Raw genomic sequence first — 13,522 nt, forward strand, 5'->3', positions numbered from 1 at the left:
AACTGTACAAAATAAAAAGGAGTGAAGGACAATTTGCCTTTATTTAAACTAAAAGGCAGGTGAGTCGGAGACAATCTGGCTCCTCCAGTGCTCAAGGGAGATGCTTTCTGGCCACTAAGGAATTCTTTGAGAAGTCTCCATGGCCGTTTGCCTCTCTCCCGCCCTGCAATCCCTGAGCTGAGCATCAGATCGGCCAAACTGGGAGCGGCCAGAGGCAGCTGTGGTGTGGGAAGGCCCTTCGCCCTTGGCCAGGGCATCAGGGGGCGGTGAAGTCAAGGGCGTGCAGGGCAGACGCCAGGGCGGCGTAAAGGTAGGTGGTGGTGAAGCGGAGGCAGTACACGGGGCTGCTGGTGGGGGAGGACAGCGAGAAGCTCTGCAAAGAATGAGACAAGAATCACTTTTCCGACAAGTACCTGGAGCAGCCTGTTCTGAGTCAGATAGCCGGCAGGGAGGCGGCAGCCAGCTGCCATCGTGGCTAGCAAAGGGAATTGGCACAATGGAGACAGGACTCTGCAGAGGTGAGTGTTCCCATGGGGGGTCCCCCTCAAAGAAACTCAAATTTAGCGCTATCAAACTGACACCTCTCAGCAGCCCCGAAATCCTCTGCTGGGAGGGGAGGCCCAGCTGGGCTGTCGCAGCAGAGGCTTTCCGCCTGCCACCACGTGCCGGTGCCCCTCTGCCTTGCTCTGCAGACACTAGGGCGAGAGGGGGCCTGGTCTCGGAGGCCTGGTCTCGGAGGCCACGCGGGGCCAACTGTTTCTGCAATTTGGGACCGTAGCTCACCGCACGCAGGCAGCGCACGGCCATCGGATGGGAACGACTTCTGGTCCCCACTCAGGCCAAGATGGAACCTGTGACCTCCGGGGGGAAAGACCCCGAGTCCAACCTCCGGACTCTGGGCTCTCTGGTCATCGCGCTGCTCTCGAGGCAGACTGAAAAGCCAGCAGGCAGGGGTTAGATACCAAACCGGCACAGAAGGGAGGCTCCTGGGCCCGTAGGCCAGGGCCCCATGTCACCGTCCATCACGCCTCACCTGCAAACACCTGCTCTGCCGTTTGTCCCAGAGCCGCACCACGCCGTAATAGGCAGAGCCACTTGCAATCATGTGATTCCCGTCACTCCTCACGCAGTACAGGGCACTGTCGTGGGGCTCCTCCCACTCCATGACACACTTCCTGGGGGTGGGAAAGAAAAGCAGAGGTTGCTCCCTAGCACCGGGTAGCAAGAAACCAGGCTGAGCGCCGGCTCCTCAGCCTCGGCCAGAGGAAGTCAGGGGAAGCCGGACTGGGGCTGGCCTCCGATTCCCTCGGAGGATTTGTCCCTGCGGGATGCCCAGCTGTAACCACGAGCTGCACCCAGCCCGGCTGTCCAACCACAGGGCGCGTTTACCTCGTGCTCATGCGCAGATCCCAGGACCGGATGTAGGTGTCGTAGCCGCAGGACAGGAGAGTGAACGGCGTTTCATAGACGACGTCCAGGACTCCGGCTCCTCGGTGGAAATCAGTCCCCAAGCAGGTCGCCAGCTGCCCACTGGAAAGAGAAAGAGGAGGGGGATTGCTCCCAGCACAGCACCAGGGCTCTGAGTGGTATCACGCTGCATTCGTGCGCCTCTCCCCAGTGCCATGGGACTAGCAAGAGCCCCTGAAGTCCCAGGGTCTCCAGGTATCCTGGACTCAATGCCGGTAACACGATGCCATTCCCCTCTGCGGAGGGGGAGTGGAGACGGAGGTGGCACGGGCTCCGCCCTGCCTTCTCTGGAGCTATTCATGCTCGCCCTCGTCAGGGCAGAGGGGAGATGAGACCCAGCGGGGCTGTCCCAGCGACAAGGCCTGGCTGTTAACAGCGTGCAGAAGCCCTCAAAGCCACAGCGTAGCCTCCCCAGACAGCAGACAGGAGGGGAGCCACAGGGGACTCAGGTGTCTCCACTGGGTCTGTTGGTCCCTGGTGGAGAAGGATCACAGGCCTTGCAGAGAGGGAAAGGCCAGCGGGACTGTGCAGCCCGTCTCCACACCAGGGCCGGATCAGTCCCTACAGCAGGGCTACTAGGATGGTTTAGTTCTCTGCTGGGAAACTCTTCCCCAGCCTTGGTCTCTCGGTCACAGGAAGCTGCTCCTGGACACTGACCCCGCATTTTCCGTGTCTTCTTTCCATCCTGCCAGCCCTAGCGCTGCCCAGACGCGTTCCTGGCCAGGTGTGATCCTCACACTTCCCCGCCAATGGCAGCCTGCTTTGCAGCCCCTGCCTTACTCAGCACTTGGACAAGCTGCACATTCCCTCCAGCCCCCAGATCTTCTCTGCCCTCCCTCCAATCTCTCAGAACCCTTCCTGCCCCACAGCACTCAGCACTGAACACAAGTATTCATGGGGGGCGGAGGGTCACCCCAGATCCATCCAGCGGGGAACAGCCACACCACGCCCCTCTGCAACCCAAAACTGCACTGGCCCGACGAGCAAAACAGGAACCCCACGATGCCTTTCCCACCCTCAAATCCAGCCCGACAAAGCAGCTGGTTTGTACCCTCTCTCGGCCCCTGACCCCCAGTCCATAGCTCAGCAGCTACACTAGCTCTGCAGAGCCACCGAGAGCAATAGGCCAAAGCGGGGGGGAGTACATGGAACGGCTGTGAACAGGCTGCGAACAGGGAGACACCCGGGGTTGCTGAGTACGGTGACTTGGGAATCCCTTTCCTAACGGCAGTGACCACCTGCTGCATCAAGCGCACGGAAGCTCCGAGCGGCTCCTGGCACATCCCAGACGAGGACTAGCTCATCTCAAGCTCGACCCTCCGGCCTTCCTTCGCCCACCCCACAGGCCAAAGACACCAGCCAACTGCAGCTTCTCGGCCACGCTGGGGAGACCCTGGCCAGCTGCTCGGAGGGGCCAAACCCTCCTTTTCTTTCTAGTGGCCTAATCCAAACTGGACACAATAAACCTTAGAGCACCTGCTTTTGAAACCCCGCCGCACGGCGACCGCCTGAAACAGCCTCTTGGTTCCCAGGACAATGGAGGGCTCTTGAAAGCCGAGAGAATGGGCCCCGCCAGTGGGGTCACTGGCAGCCCCCCCAGTTATTTTGTTACTTTCTGCTCCTTGATCCAGTGTCACACAGTTCTGAGGCATCCTAGCCAAATGCCTTAATTCCGTCTGTAATCTGGGCTAAAGCCTCGTCGGGGGGATAAAGACCACACAAAAGGAGAAATAGAGTCCTGGGAGATGTTAAAACAAGCAAACACCTTTGTGTCCCGGGAGAGAACTAGCTGATAAAGCAGATTAGCGGCTGGAGCAGTGGTGTCCCCCAGATCAGAAGGCGAGCCCTGCCCCGATCTTTGCAGCCAGCACGCTTCTATGATCACAGCGCTGGCTGCATGCTGGGGCCGGCCTGTTTCCCCCAGTCGCTCTCCAAAGAGCAGATTATGGAGAATAACAATTTCTTTGTGGCTGTGTAATTCCCTCCGTGACCGTGACTGTGGGCAACTACACCGGCCCTTGATGCCAGGCCCCTAGCAACCATTTAAAGAGGCCAGCCAGCCCTAGTGATGGCCCCCCCATGCAAACCTCTCGGACAAGCTTTAACATCAAGTGCATGAATTAATCCCCCCCGACATGAATCCAGGGGTGCTGGGTTATTGGACTTTGTGTTTCTCCAGGCGAGGGATCTGGGGAATCCAGCCTTCAGTCCTCACAGCCTCTCGCAATAAATTAACCCTTTACAAGAAGGGTTTCAATCTGCCCCTCAGCAGCCCTGCACCTGTGGGCAGGTCGGGAGCGTTTGCAGACTCCGGGCCGGGGAGAAGCAGGAGCTGTGCTCTGGCCTGGCGGTGTGGCTCCAACACCACAGAGCTTCGGCGTTCTGCTCCCTTCCCAAGGGCAGCGTGTCTCGATCCACCTCCCAGCTGCAGCGCTGGTCCCCACACAATCCCAGACCGCTGCGCGTTAGCTCAATGGGCACAGGAGAGAGAGGGAGGATGCTTGAAGGTGCTTGGGGGAGATCTTGGCTCCAGTCCTAGCTTTGCCACAGACTCCTGAAAGACCTCGGACAAATTATGTAATCTGTGCCTTGGTTTCCCCATCTGTAAAATGGGGGCGATACTTCCCTGCCTCCCCAGAGTGTCTGCGAAGCACTTGGCAGGTGCTCAGACACTGCGGTGCAGGGACCGCAGAGAGGAAAGACAGACGGAGATCCCTTTCCTGCCTGTCCCAGCTGCCCCGGGCAGCAGCTTGAGCCCAGATATTTCTGGAAGCAGTGACACCAGCTCAGAGAGGGCGGGGCGGAGGGAGGTTAGAGGAAAGACGCAATCCTGGGCCCTGGTCTCCAGTTGACGCACTGGAGGATGGAGGTGACAGATATGGGGCACAAATATGGGACTTCTATGTGGGCGTATCTGCTCCTATTAGCTCCAGCCCAGCCACTCACGTGCGCGGAAGAGGGCCAACATCTCAAGAGGAGATACTCTGCCCTGAGATCGCAGGCCTTCCCTGCTTCTAAAAGGGCTGGAAATAAACAGCCCTCCTCGGCACACCAGGGAGGTGTCCAAGGCCACACAGCGAGCCAGGGCAGAAAGCAAGAGCCCCATTTCTAAATAATATGCCTTGTCCACTAGACCCCGTAGCCCCCACATACCCAGAGAACCAGCAGGAACACATCTCCCCCTGTGAAATTTACTGGAGGGAGGGAGGGAAGGAAGTCAATATTTCAGAGCTTCCTAAGAGTCTGGAACTGGGAGCCATGAGGTTCTGATTAGCTCAGAAATTGCCACTGTCTACGCTGTCTAGGCCCCCTTCGAGTCAGACACAGTTCAGTCTGCTGGCCAAGGCGAGCTTGTCATCCCCTCGGCCCAGCTGAGAGGATACAGCCGAGCGAAACCATGCGGCAACCTCGTCTGCACTGCGCATCTTCAACCACGCAGCCAGCCCCGGCCTGCAGCGAGAGCCCCTGGGACGCGGCAGGCCCAGCGCAGCCTGGCTGGCAGGTTGATTTGATGTAGAAAGACAGCATCTCTAGTGAGGATACTTGGCCCTGATATTCCACTTCACACCTTCAGCACGGCAGCAATTAACTTAGTCACTGAGGGAGAAAAGTATTCAGCACTAAGTGTCACCCTTTGACGAGTCCCTGGGGTATTTTGGGGTCACAGCCCAGGGGCTGGCTCCTATAGGGCAGAGCTCTGCTCTGTTCCTTCCCGCTCCTGGCGCTTGGTGTGTTACTAAGGAGAGTTGGCCGGTGGCGCCTTCCACAGGCTGCTCTCCCCCTCCCGGCAGATGAGCGGTCCGGCAGGTGCAAGGGGGGCTGGATGAAGGCGCGCAGCCTGGCCCCGGGCTGCAGGAAGGCTGGGGGAAGCCAGAGCAGGACCGGGCACCTGGCTGGGGAGGGCCCAGGTTTGCAATGCAGGGGGGTGATCTCCTGGCACATACACACTAGGGGGCAGGTGGAGACATCGATCCCCAGGCCAGAAGGGAGCGTTGTATCATCCAGCCTGACCTGCAGAGCCCCGGGAGGGGGCGTGGGCATTTCCTGGCATGGACCTGCTGCGTCAGGAGGAGCCAAAGAGTGTTTCCAGCTGCAGGAAGCCCGAATTAGCAGCCGCGAGTGCCCCTCAGCACCAGCCCTCGGGCGGTCTGTAAGCGAGCCAGCAGCCATGCCACACGCAGTGCCGCACCTGGCAGGTGGGAACCCGCGCAGCTGTGAGCAGGGGTGGTGTGCAGGGAGGGAGAGCTACCCGGCCAGGGCCATCCTCGGCCTACTCCTGCCCCTGGCTCTTCAGTACCTGCGGCTCTGGAGCTCTCTGTCGCGCCTGGACGCCTGCCCCTCCGTCAGCACCTCGCTTCCCCGCCAGACCGGGCCAGGGAGGGGAAAGGTGTTGGCAGACGGAGCCCACTCAGGCTTCTCCGCTCAGACTTGAACCCGAGCCCTCCCAACTCCGAGGTGCGAAGGCGACTATCACTTAAGGGCTCAGCGACACCTCCAGGGACAGGCCGGGAGCCCCACACTCCAGCGCCAGACACCCAGGCTTCTTCCTGTGCAGAGGGCTCCTGGGCGGTGGAGAAGCAGGCAGCCGGCTGGGAAAAGGGAGCACACCGACCGCTCATCGGGGCTGCTATATCTGGGCCGCAGCCCCCATCCCTGAGGCTCTGAGCGCCCCCAGCTGCTCGAGTAATCCCTCGCCGGCTCTTGGGACTGCTTAGCATGGGTGCTTGCGCGTCCGCTGTCCCACAACCAACTGTTGGGGAGACCTTCTCCCCTCCCCCAACCCCCGCCCCGACTGACCCTGCAAGAACAGGAAGGAACAATTGCAAGCTGTGTCTGTGCTGGACCAAGGAGAGTACACCCCCCCCGGCCCCCCGCCACACCCACCTCCACCCCCCCCCGGAGTGCTACCTGCCTGCCTGCCTCCAGCTAGCACAGCTCACACCACCCTCTTGCTTCTGAGCACAGCACAGGCCTCTGCTCCGGGCAGAGCATATGCGGGAGGTGGGGGGCAGCACCCCCCAGTGCCACCCCCAAAGGCCAATCCCTGGAACCCTTTCAGGCCTGGGAGCGTTTTATCTGACCGGCGCTCTCCTCTCCACCTTGCTGTCCCTCGACCTCCCCTTCCTCCATCCAGTCCTTTACTGGCGCTCACCAGATTGGGGGGCCCGGGCGAAGCCTAGGCCCCCCCCTTCTGCCCCAGAATGCTGACCATAACCCCTCCATCTTGGTCTGAGGAGGCTGGAACTGGGGGGGAGCGGGAATCAATGTTCTGATGAGCCTCACTGCTCAGTACGCTCCCCCCGAGCTGCGATCCCGAGACGTTCACCCCCTCAGCATCTTTCCCACGCCAAGCGCCCCCCAATCTGAGGGCTCAGCGGCCGTCAGAGCTCCCTTCTCCACGCGGCAAATGGTCGTTTGCCGAAGGGCTTGTGCAAAGTGGGGCCCTGGTGCCTCTGCTAGCACTCAGCCCACTTTCAAGTGGTAGATTCATTACCCTGGCCCGGCCGGCCGGCCTGCACACACTTGTTATTGTGCAGCCGCATTCATTAGGTGAACATCTGCCACCGGGCCCCCGTGCTACCCGGCCCGCGCATGTCTGGGGCCGCTCGTTTGCTTTTTCTTTCCCCCACTAATGAGCCTTTAATGTGCGGGCGGCCGGGCGTGCTCTCGGGGGCGCTTGTCTGGGCTCCTCTGTAGAGGTTTCATTTATGTTTGTTTGTTTGTTAAAAATAGGAGATGAAAGGCTGGGGGGGACAGGGGGAAGGAGCCAATGGAGCTGCACTGATAGGAGAAGCAGCCAGCAGAGCAGGAGGGGGCCTGAGACCCACTCCACTGGGATTTACTCCAGGGGGAAGGTCACCTGCAGGTCTGTCGCACCGCCAGGGATAGACCTCGGATCCGACTCGAGGCCCTGCTCGCTCCTTCAGGTGCGTATTGGGAGCCCACTGCCCGGTCCTGGCCAGCATAAGAACGTGGTCCCTGCAGCAACGTCACTGCACAAGCTGGGCCCCAGCCCCTGGTGCTGGGGAACAGCATCCCGCCCCCAGTGAACCCCGGCCTGGTCTAGCCAGACAGAGCGCTGGGGACGGCTCTGTCTGGGCAAAGGGACCAGTGAGCGGCCTTCCTTTCCCTGGCCCCAGCCACGAGTCAGCCCCTAGCTCGGGCACTGATCTGAAGTGGTGATGCTACTGTCATCCCAAGCCTTGCTCCAACCCTCACTCCAGGGCATTAGAGACCAGCCAGGCCACTCACCTGCTTTTGGACAGTCTCTGTAGCAGCTTCCCGAGAGAAGGCTGCCTCCAAGGTGGGTATTTCTACATCGCCCCATTACTGCAGTACCCAAAAGCAGAGCTAGGACGTTCCCCTCTCTCTTTCTTCCCTGCCCGGTGGGGAAATCCCTCAGTTAATTACAGCTTCAGGAGGCCAGTAGGAAAGGAATGCGAGCGTGTAGAAGTCACTAAGAATGTCCAGACTGGGTCAGACCAACGGTTTGTCTAGCCCAGGATCCTGTCTCTGACAGCTGCCAGTGCCGGGCACTTCACAGGGAATGAACAGAACAGGCGATTATCGAGTGACCCATCCCGTCACCCATTCCCAGCTTCCAGGAGTTGGAGGTTTAGGGACACCCAGCCCATGGCCATCTTGGCTAATAGCCATTGATGGACCTGTCCTCCAGGAACTTATCTAGTTCTTTTTTGAGCCCAGTCATACGTTTGTCCTTCACAACATCCCCTGGCAAGAAGTTCCACAGGTGGACTGTGCGTTGCGTGAAGAAATACTTCCTCCCATTAGTTTTAAACCTGCTGCCTCTTGATGTCATTGGGTGACCCCTGGTCCATGTGTTAAGGAAACGCAAAGTTGCAGCGATGAGTTTTGCTGTATGTGGTTCTGCAGGTTAATGAGCGAGAGGTCCAGGGCCCATGTGCCCAGGAAGGAGGAATCGACGATATAGTTTCCTGCATTCTAAGAAGTGCAATTTAAATTCAGACACCAAACTTCCCTATCCAGAACTGGTACCTAGCCCGTTTATGGAACTGGTACATTTACTATTGTATGGTGCACCAGAGCTCAAAGGAAACCGTTCCCTCCCTGAAGCCAGGGTACAGCAAGGCCTGTACCTAATCCAGTGTAACATTTCACCCGCCCTGTTCAGCAGAGTGAAGAGGCTTCAGGAAGCTCCTGGCCTGGGGCAATCCAGTAAGACAGACAAGGCCTCTGCAGATGAGAGCACGCACGAATGCACGCCTGATTGTGCTGTGCGACCGCGAGAAAGGAAAGGTAATGTGGAATCTGAGCCCAGCCTACAAAATCAGAAGCCTCTTGTTCCTCTAGCAGACGTGCCCGTCTCCTGGCCTGACTCAAGTCGTAAAAGGTTAAAATTCCCTCTAATTTTCAATCCCCCTGCTTTAGCTCTTGCACAAACTGTTCCTGCTTTCTCCCAGGGCTGGTCTACACTGGCAATTTACATTGGTGCAATTACCCCACCCGAGAGTTATGGCTATGCCAGCCTAACCCCCATGGTGACAGCGCTAGGTCAACAGACAAATTCTTCCATCAACCTAGTGCCTGGCGGGGAGCTGGATTACCGACAGTGACGGGAGAACCCCTCCCATCGCTTATGTCTACACTGAAGTGGCCCCGGAGACTTTCACAAGCCATTCTCCTCTTCCCTTACACTCAACCAGGGAGCAGAAACCATACCAGTTGGCCACGGTGGCCAATCAAACGGCAGTAGAAATGAATAGCAGCAAGTTCATATGGCGCCCACGGTTTGCCAACAGCTCGTCTGCAGACACTGTTTGAGCAGCAGGAACAAGTTCAAGAAAAACTCAGTTAACGAAAAATTCACAAACAAGATGCATGTGCCACGTTCATCAGATAAACAGATTGCTGCAACGGTTCAACCAGTCTACCAGAGCCGCTCTACAATACACCTGCTCTGTACATCTTTCAGACAAACTTTTCTACAGAGAGTCAGTTCAATTAAAAAAACAAAATGAAAGAGAAAGTTAAGGTTGTGAAGCCAAGCACTCACAAGTGAGGAAATGGCAGAGTTAAAGCTGCCTGTGGTGCCTTAACTCTGCCCCCTTGTGCATGTGCAGTATGATACAGTCAGTAATTACATCACCGCCCGCTCTCTCCCCCCTACAGGACTCCTGCTTTGTTCAGGGCACTGGATGGGCATTGCTCAGTGAACGAGGCTGCAGCCAGTGTGATGTTCAGGGAGCGATCTCATCCTGCACATCACCCAAACCCAGCACTACACAAGGACCCTTTTCCTTTTGTTATAGGCCACCATAGCACCTGAGCACATCCCAGACAATAAGGCATTTCTCTTTGCAACACTCCTGGGAGGTCAGGAAGCCCTGTCCTTATTTTGTAGGTGTAGAACTGAGGCAGACACACACTACATGACTTAAGGGCCAACAGGCAGTCTAGAGCAGAGACAGGACTTGAACCCATCTCTCCTAGGTCCCAGCCCAGTGCCTTAGTCCCAAGGCCATCTCTTCCTGTGCATCTGTCTCATTCACTACACAACTCCTGCAGTTTATCTAACTTGCAGCTCTCTATAGTGCCCATTACTGTACTTTCTAAAGGACAGATTTTCAAAGGAATTCAGAGCCTAAAAATGCAGGTAAAGACGTCTGAAAAATCCCCATACGCACCTATTTCCATCTTTGGGCCCTGGACACCTTTACAAATCTGGCCTAAGTGCTTAAGAAGGCAGGGGTGCTGTGAACCTCAGCCCAGTTCATGACAGCACCCTGCAGAATGGTCTCCCGAGGAAAGTGCTGGAAAGCCTAGCGCTTGGGCAATTTAAAGTCCTGGGCCTGGACAAGATACTTTCAGGAACAACCCTGAGCTGGTCCTAGGAGAAATGGACTAGGTGAGATCCAATCAGCTCACACTTTCCTGATTTAGTGGATGTTGTCACATAAGAATATTCTGACTCCTCTGCTTCTGGAACGGGTCTTTGAGACATCTAATGGGAACACGGTGCTAGGGCTCTGGGGCTTGGGGAATGCATCTAAGACAGGACCAACATTTTGTTCAGACATTGATGACAGATAACCCTTGACACATTTCCATTGGTTTAGAATCCTTTGGACAAACAAACATTTTTATTATGTTATTTTTAAAATATTCCCGTGGGGTTTTGTTTTGTTTTTAACTCTTCCCTTGCGGTGTTGGAACACTGAACACAACAGCATTACTAGGTCATGAGAACCAGCAACTGAAAGTGGCCAGGTGGGTTTCACTCTCCCAGTTGGGTGAAGTACAGAAAAGCAAACAGTAGCAAGGCCGAAAAGTTAACTAGAGAACTGAAAATGAAAGATTGGACATACCTAAGGATACAATCCACCCCTGTTAAAATCAAGAGGAGTCAGATTGGGCCCAAAGGCAGAGTTAATTCATCATGAAGCAAAAGCTTCCTTCACTCTTCCAAGGAATGATCATTATTTTCTGTAACTGTAATGTTTGGATTTCCAGAAGATCTTCTAACCAACTATAACCGAAAACAAGCAAGCATCTACCTCTCTGCACTCTGTTCAGCTGCTTTAGGTCTTTACCAGTGTTTCTTTGGGACAAATTTAGCCCAGGCTCTTGGTCTTAATGCTACAAACAATATTCCACTCACTGGTTCCGCTTTTTACATTAGTTGGATTCGTCGGCCTCCACAGCCCCTATGTGGTCACTTTCTACAAATATTCAGCATACCAAATTTGTTTCTAGGAGGGTTCAAGGAAACAATTAATTGTATGCAAACCAGAGAGTGTGGCCAAACCAAACATTTGAATTTATAAACCAAATATTCACTTGAGAAATCAGATTCTATGAATTATGCTCATCCACCAACCAAGGATGAAAAGTGATTCCATGTAACCTGCGTCCAATCAACTAACCAAGAAAGCTGGAATGTGGATTTCAAATAGCAAAATACTTGTAACCAACCAATTGTGAATGATCTACAGAATAAACAAATTATTCAGTGCAAGGGATCTGGGTGTTTGAACACATCAATTCAAGAAAGTCATAAACCTGCCCTCCAATAACGGCCAACAGGGGAAGGAAGCAAAATTGACCTAATAAAATTATGCACAATGTAGCGTTTGCCCCATTCTAGCTAGCACACTTGGAGAGAGCACTAAAACTGCCAGGTGACCTGCAGAGGAGACCAGTGGGGACTGCAGACAAGTAAGGGAAATAGAAGCAGAATAAATGCCCAGGAGAGGCAAGGCCTAGACATACAACGAAGGGATATACACCCAGGAGCCACACCCATCCTGCACTCAGATTATTTTCACTGTATCTTTGCAGCGTTATCCTGATGTTACTTTTTTCATGTACCCGAGGCCTGTAGGCCCAGCAGGGAACACATGGGATTAGGAGTCTATGGAAGTGTCTCCATCTTAAATGGGCCACAGTAGGGAGAAGTGTTCCAAGGTGCGGAGACTAACAAAGGGAAGGAACACACTGAGTTTCCAGAGACGGTTTTCATCTCCACGGTGCCCTGTTAGCAAAGTTCCCAGAGCCAGCTGGAGGGAGGCAAGCTTTTGGATACAGGGGGCAGTGACACCAGAGGTGGAGGGGATGGGGAAAGAGTGTTGCCCTCTTTTCTTCTGCTTTCTCTGAATTGGCCCACACACACTTTAAATGGTCCAATAAAAAGATACAATTTCTTTACCTTGCCTGCTCTGGGACCCTGTGAGTTTTTGTTATCCGGGTTCCCGTAAGGTTAAGTTCAGAGGATAAACTGACACGCTGGGCTATGGGAAAAAGCCAGTTTCTTCAAATAAAGCCACGATGGTGCAAAAGGGACCCTGCTGGGGCTTTTATTTGGGAAAACAAACAGAAGTGGCACCAAGCCCTTCTGCTTTACGGACCAATTTAACTATAAAACCAATGGTCTCCCTCTCGGGGGTGAGGAGGGGAGAGAGACGGGGACATGACAATAGCCTGAAACCTTGGGGGGAAAAGGACAAAAAAAGCTGTCTGTCCCCTTGTCTTTCTTGTCCCTGGCTCCTTTTCTTAGCACACGTGTGTTCTTGTAAAAACTATTAGATTGCAATTTGTATAACACGGTGACCCCCAAATTCAGACATTTAACCCCTTTTCTCTGCAAAGAATGTCAAGAATGTCTCTCTGTCTTTCTTTCCAACGGGAGGAGTGGGGGGGAATTCTCTCAAACTGTGATTTCTGGGCAAAGAGAAAAAAAGCCAGGGGAGGAAAAGAGAGGCAGGGAATTCTCAGAGCCTCTTGCACCACTTGTGTGGGAATAAGCAACTGTATGGCTCCTTTCTGGACAGAGCTCTGGAGGTCTTCTTTAGTGGTGAGACAAAAAAGATGGAGAATCCCAATCAAAACAAAGCCATCTGTTGAAATGAGCGAGTGCTAACCAGCGGCAGAGGGGGTTCCTCATTCACTCCTTTCCATTCTTCTCCCTGGCTTCTGTTGATTCTCTCTCAACCCAGGGAAAAATAAAGATTGCTTGGGCTCCTGGGGATGAAATTGATCAATGCACTAGGCACTTTCACCCCCCCCCCCCCACACACACTTTTTGCTTGTTTCAGGTGTTGTCAAGTTGTCATAAATACATCTGAATGGAGTGAAAGGGCCAGTCTGTGCTCCAGGACACACACAAATCCAAGGGCAGAAGTTGGCCCCATGTTTGTCTGGGATAAGACGTGGCTGAAGCTGCAGTGAGAACCGAGGACTATAGGTGGTTCAGCCTAAAGAACTTTAAATTGTGCTAGTGGGGAAGATGCATGGAGAGCCACAGGACAGCACTGGTAAGGGAGGAGCCTATAAAACTGCAACCAGGGCCCAGAGAGGTGATGTTAAAATCACCATCAACAGAGAACAAAGGAGCCCAGAACTGGTTTGGGAGCTTTTATACAGACCCCAGGAAAATCACATGTTCAGACAAGACTCATACCTTTGGATACAGCTAACCGACAGATCGCAAGAGGGGCTGCACAAGAAGCTGCTGTCCAAAAGACATGGGATCTGACAGCTGGCCCATCATACCCAGCATCCTGCCTCTGACAATGAC

General features: G+C 54.8%; 1 protein-coding gene across 2 annotated transcripts in view; it reads right to left on the minus strand.

Moving 5' to 3' along the window:
• Nucleotides 1–13,522, minus strand: part of FBXW4 (F-box and WD repeat domain containing 4) — a 92,676-nt gene continuing 79,154 nt past the window's right edge. For both annotated transcript variants that reach the window (XM_073354569.2, XM_073354570.1), the window contains 3 exons: nucleotides 1,390–1,530; nucleotides 1,034–1,175; nucleotides 1–373 (listed from right to left, as the gene is read on the minus strand). In XM_073354569.2, coding sequence (XP_073210670.1) covers nucleotides 257–373; nucleotides 1,034–1,175; nucleotides 1,390–1,530 — 400 coding nt within the window. In that variant the 3' untranslated portion in view covers nucleotides 1–256. The remainder of the gene's footprint in view (nucleotides 374–1,033; nucleotides 1,176–1,389; nucleotides 1,531–13,522) is intronic.

This window comes from Lepidochelys kempii, chromosome 7 (genome assembly GCF_965140285.1).
Source record: "Lepidochelys kempii isolate rLepKem1 chromosome 7, rLepKem1.hap1, whole genome shotgun sequence".
NCBI lineage: Eukaryota > Metazoa > Chordata > Testudines > Cheloniidae > Lepidochelys > Lepidochelys kempii.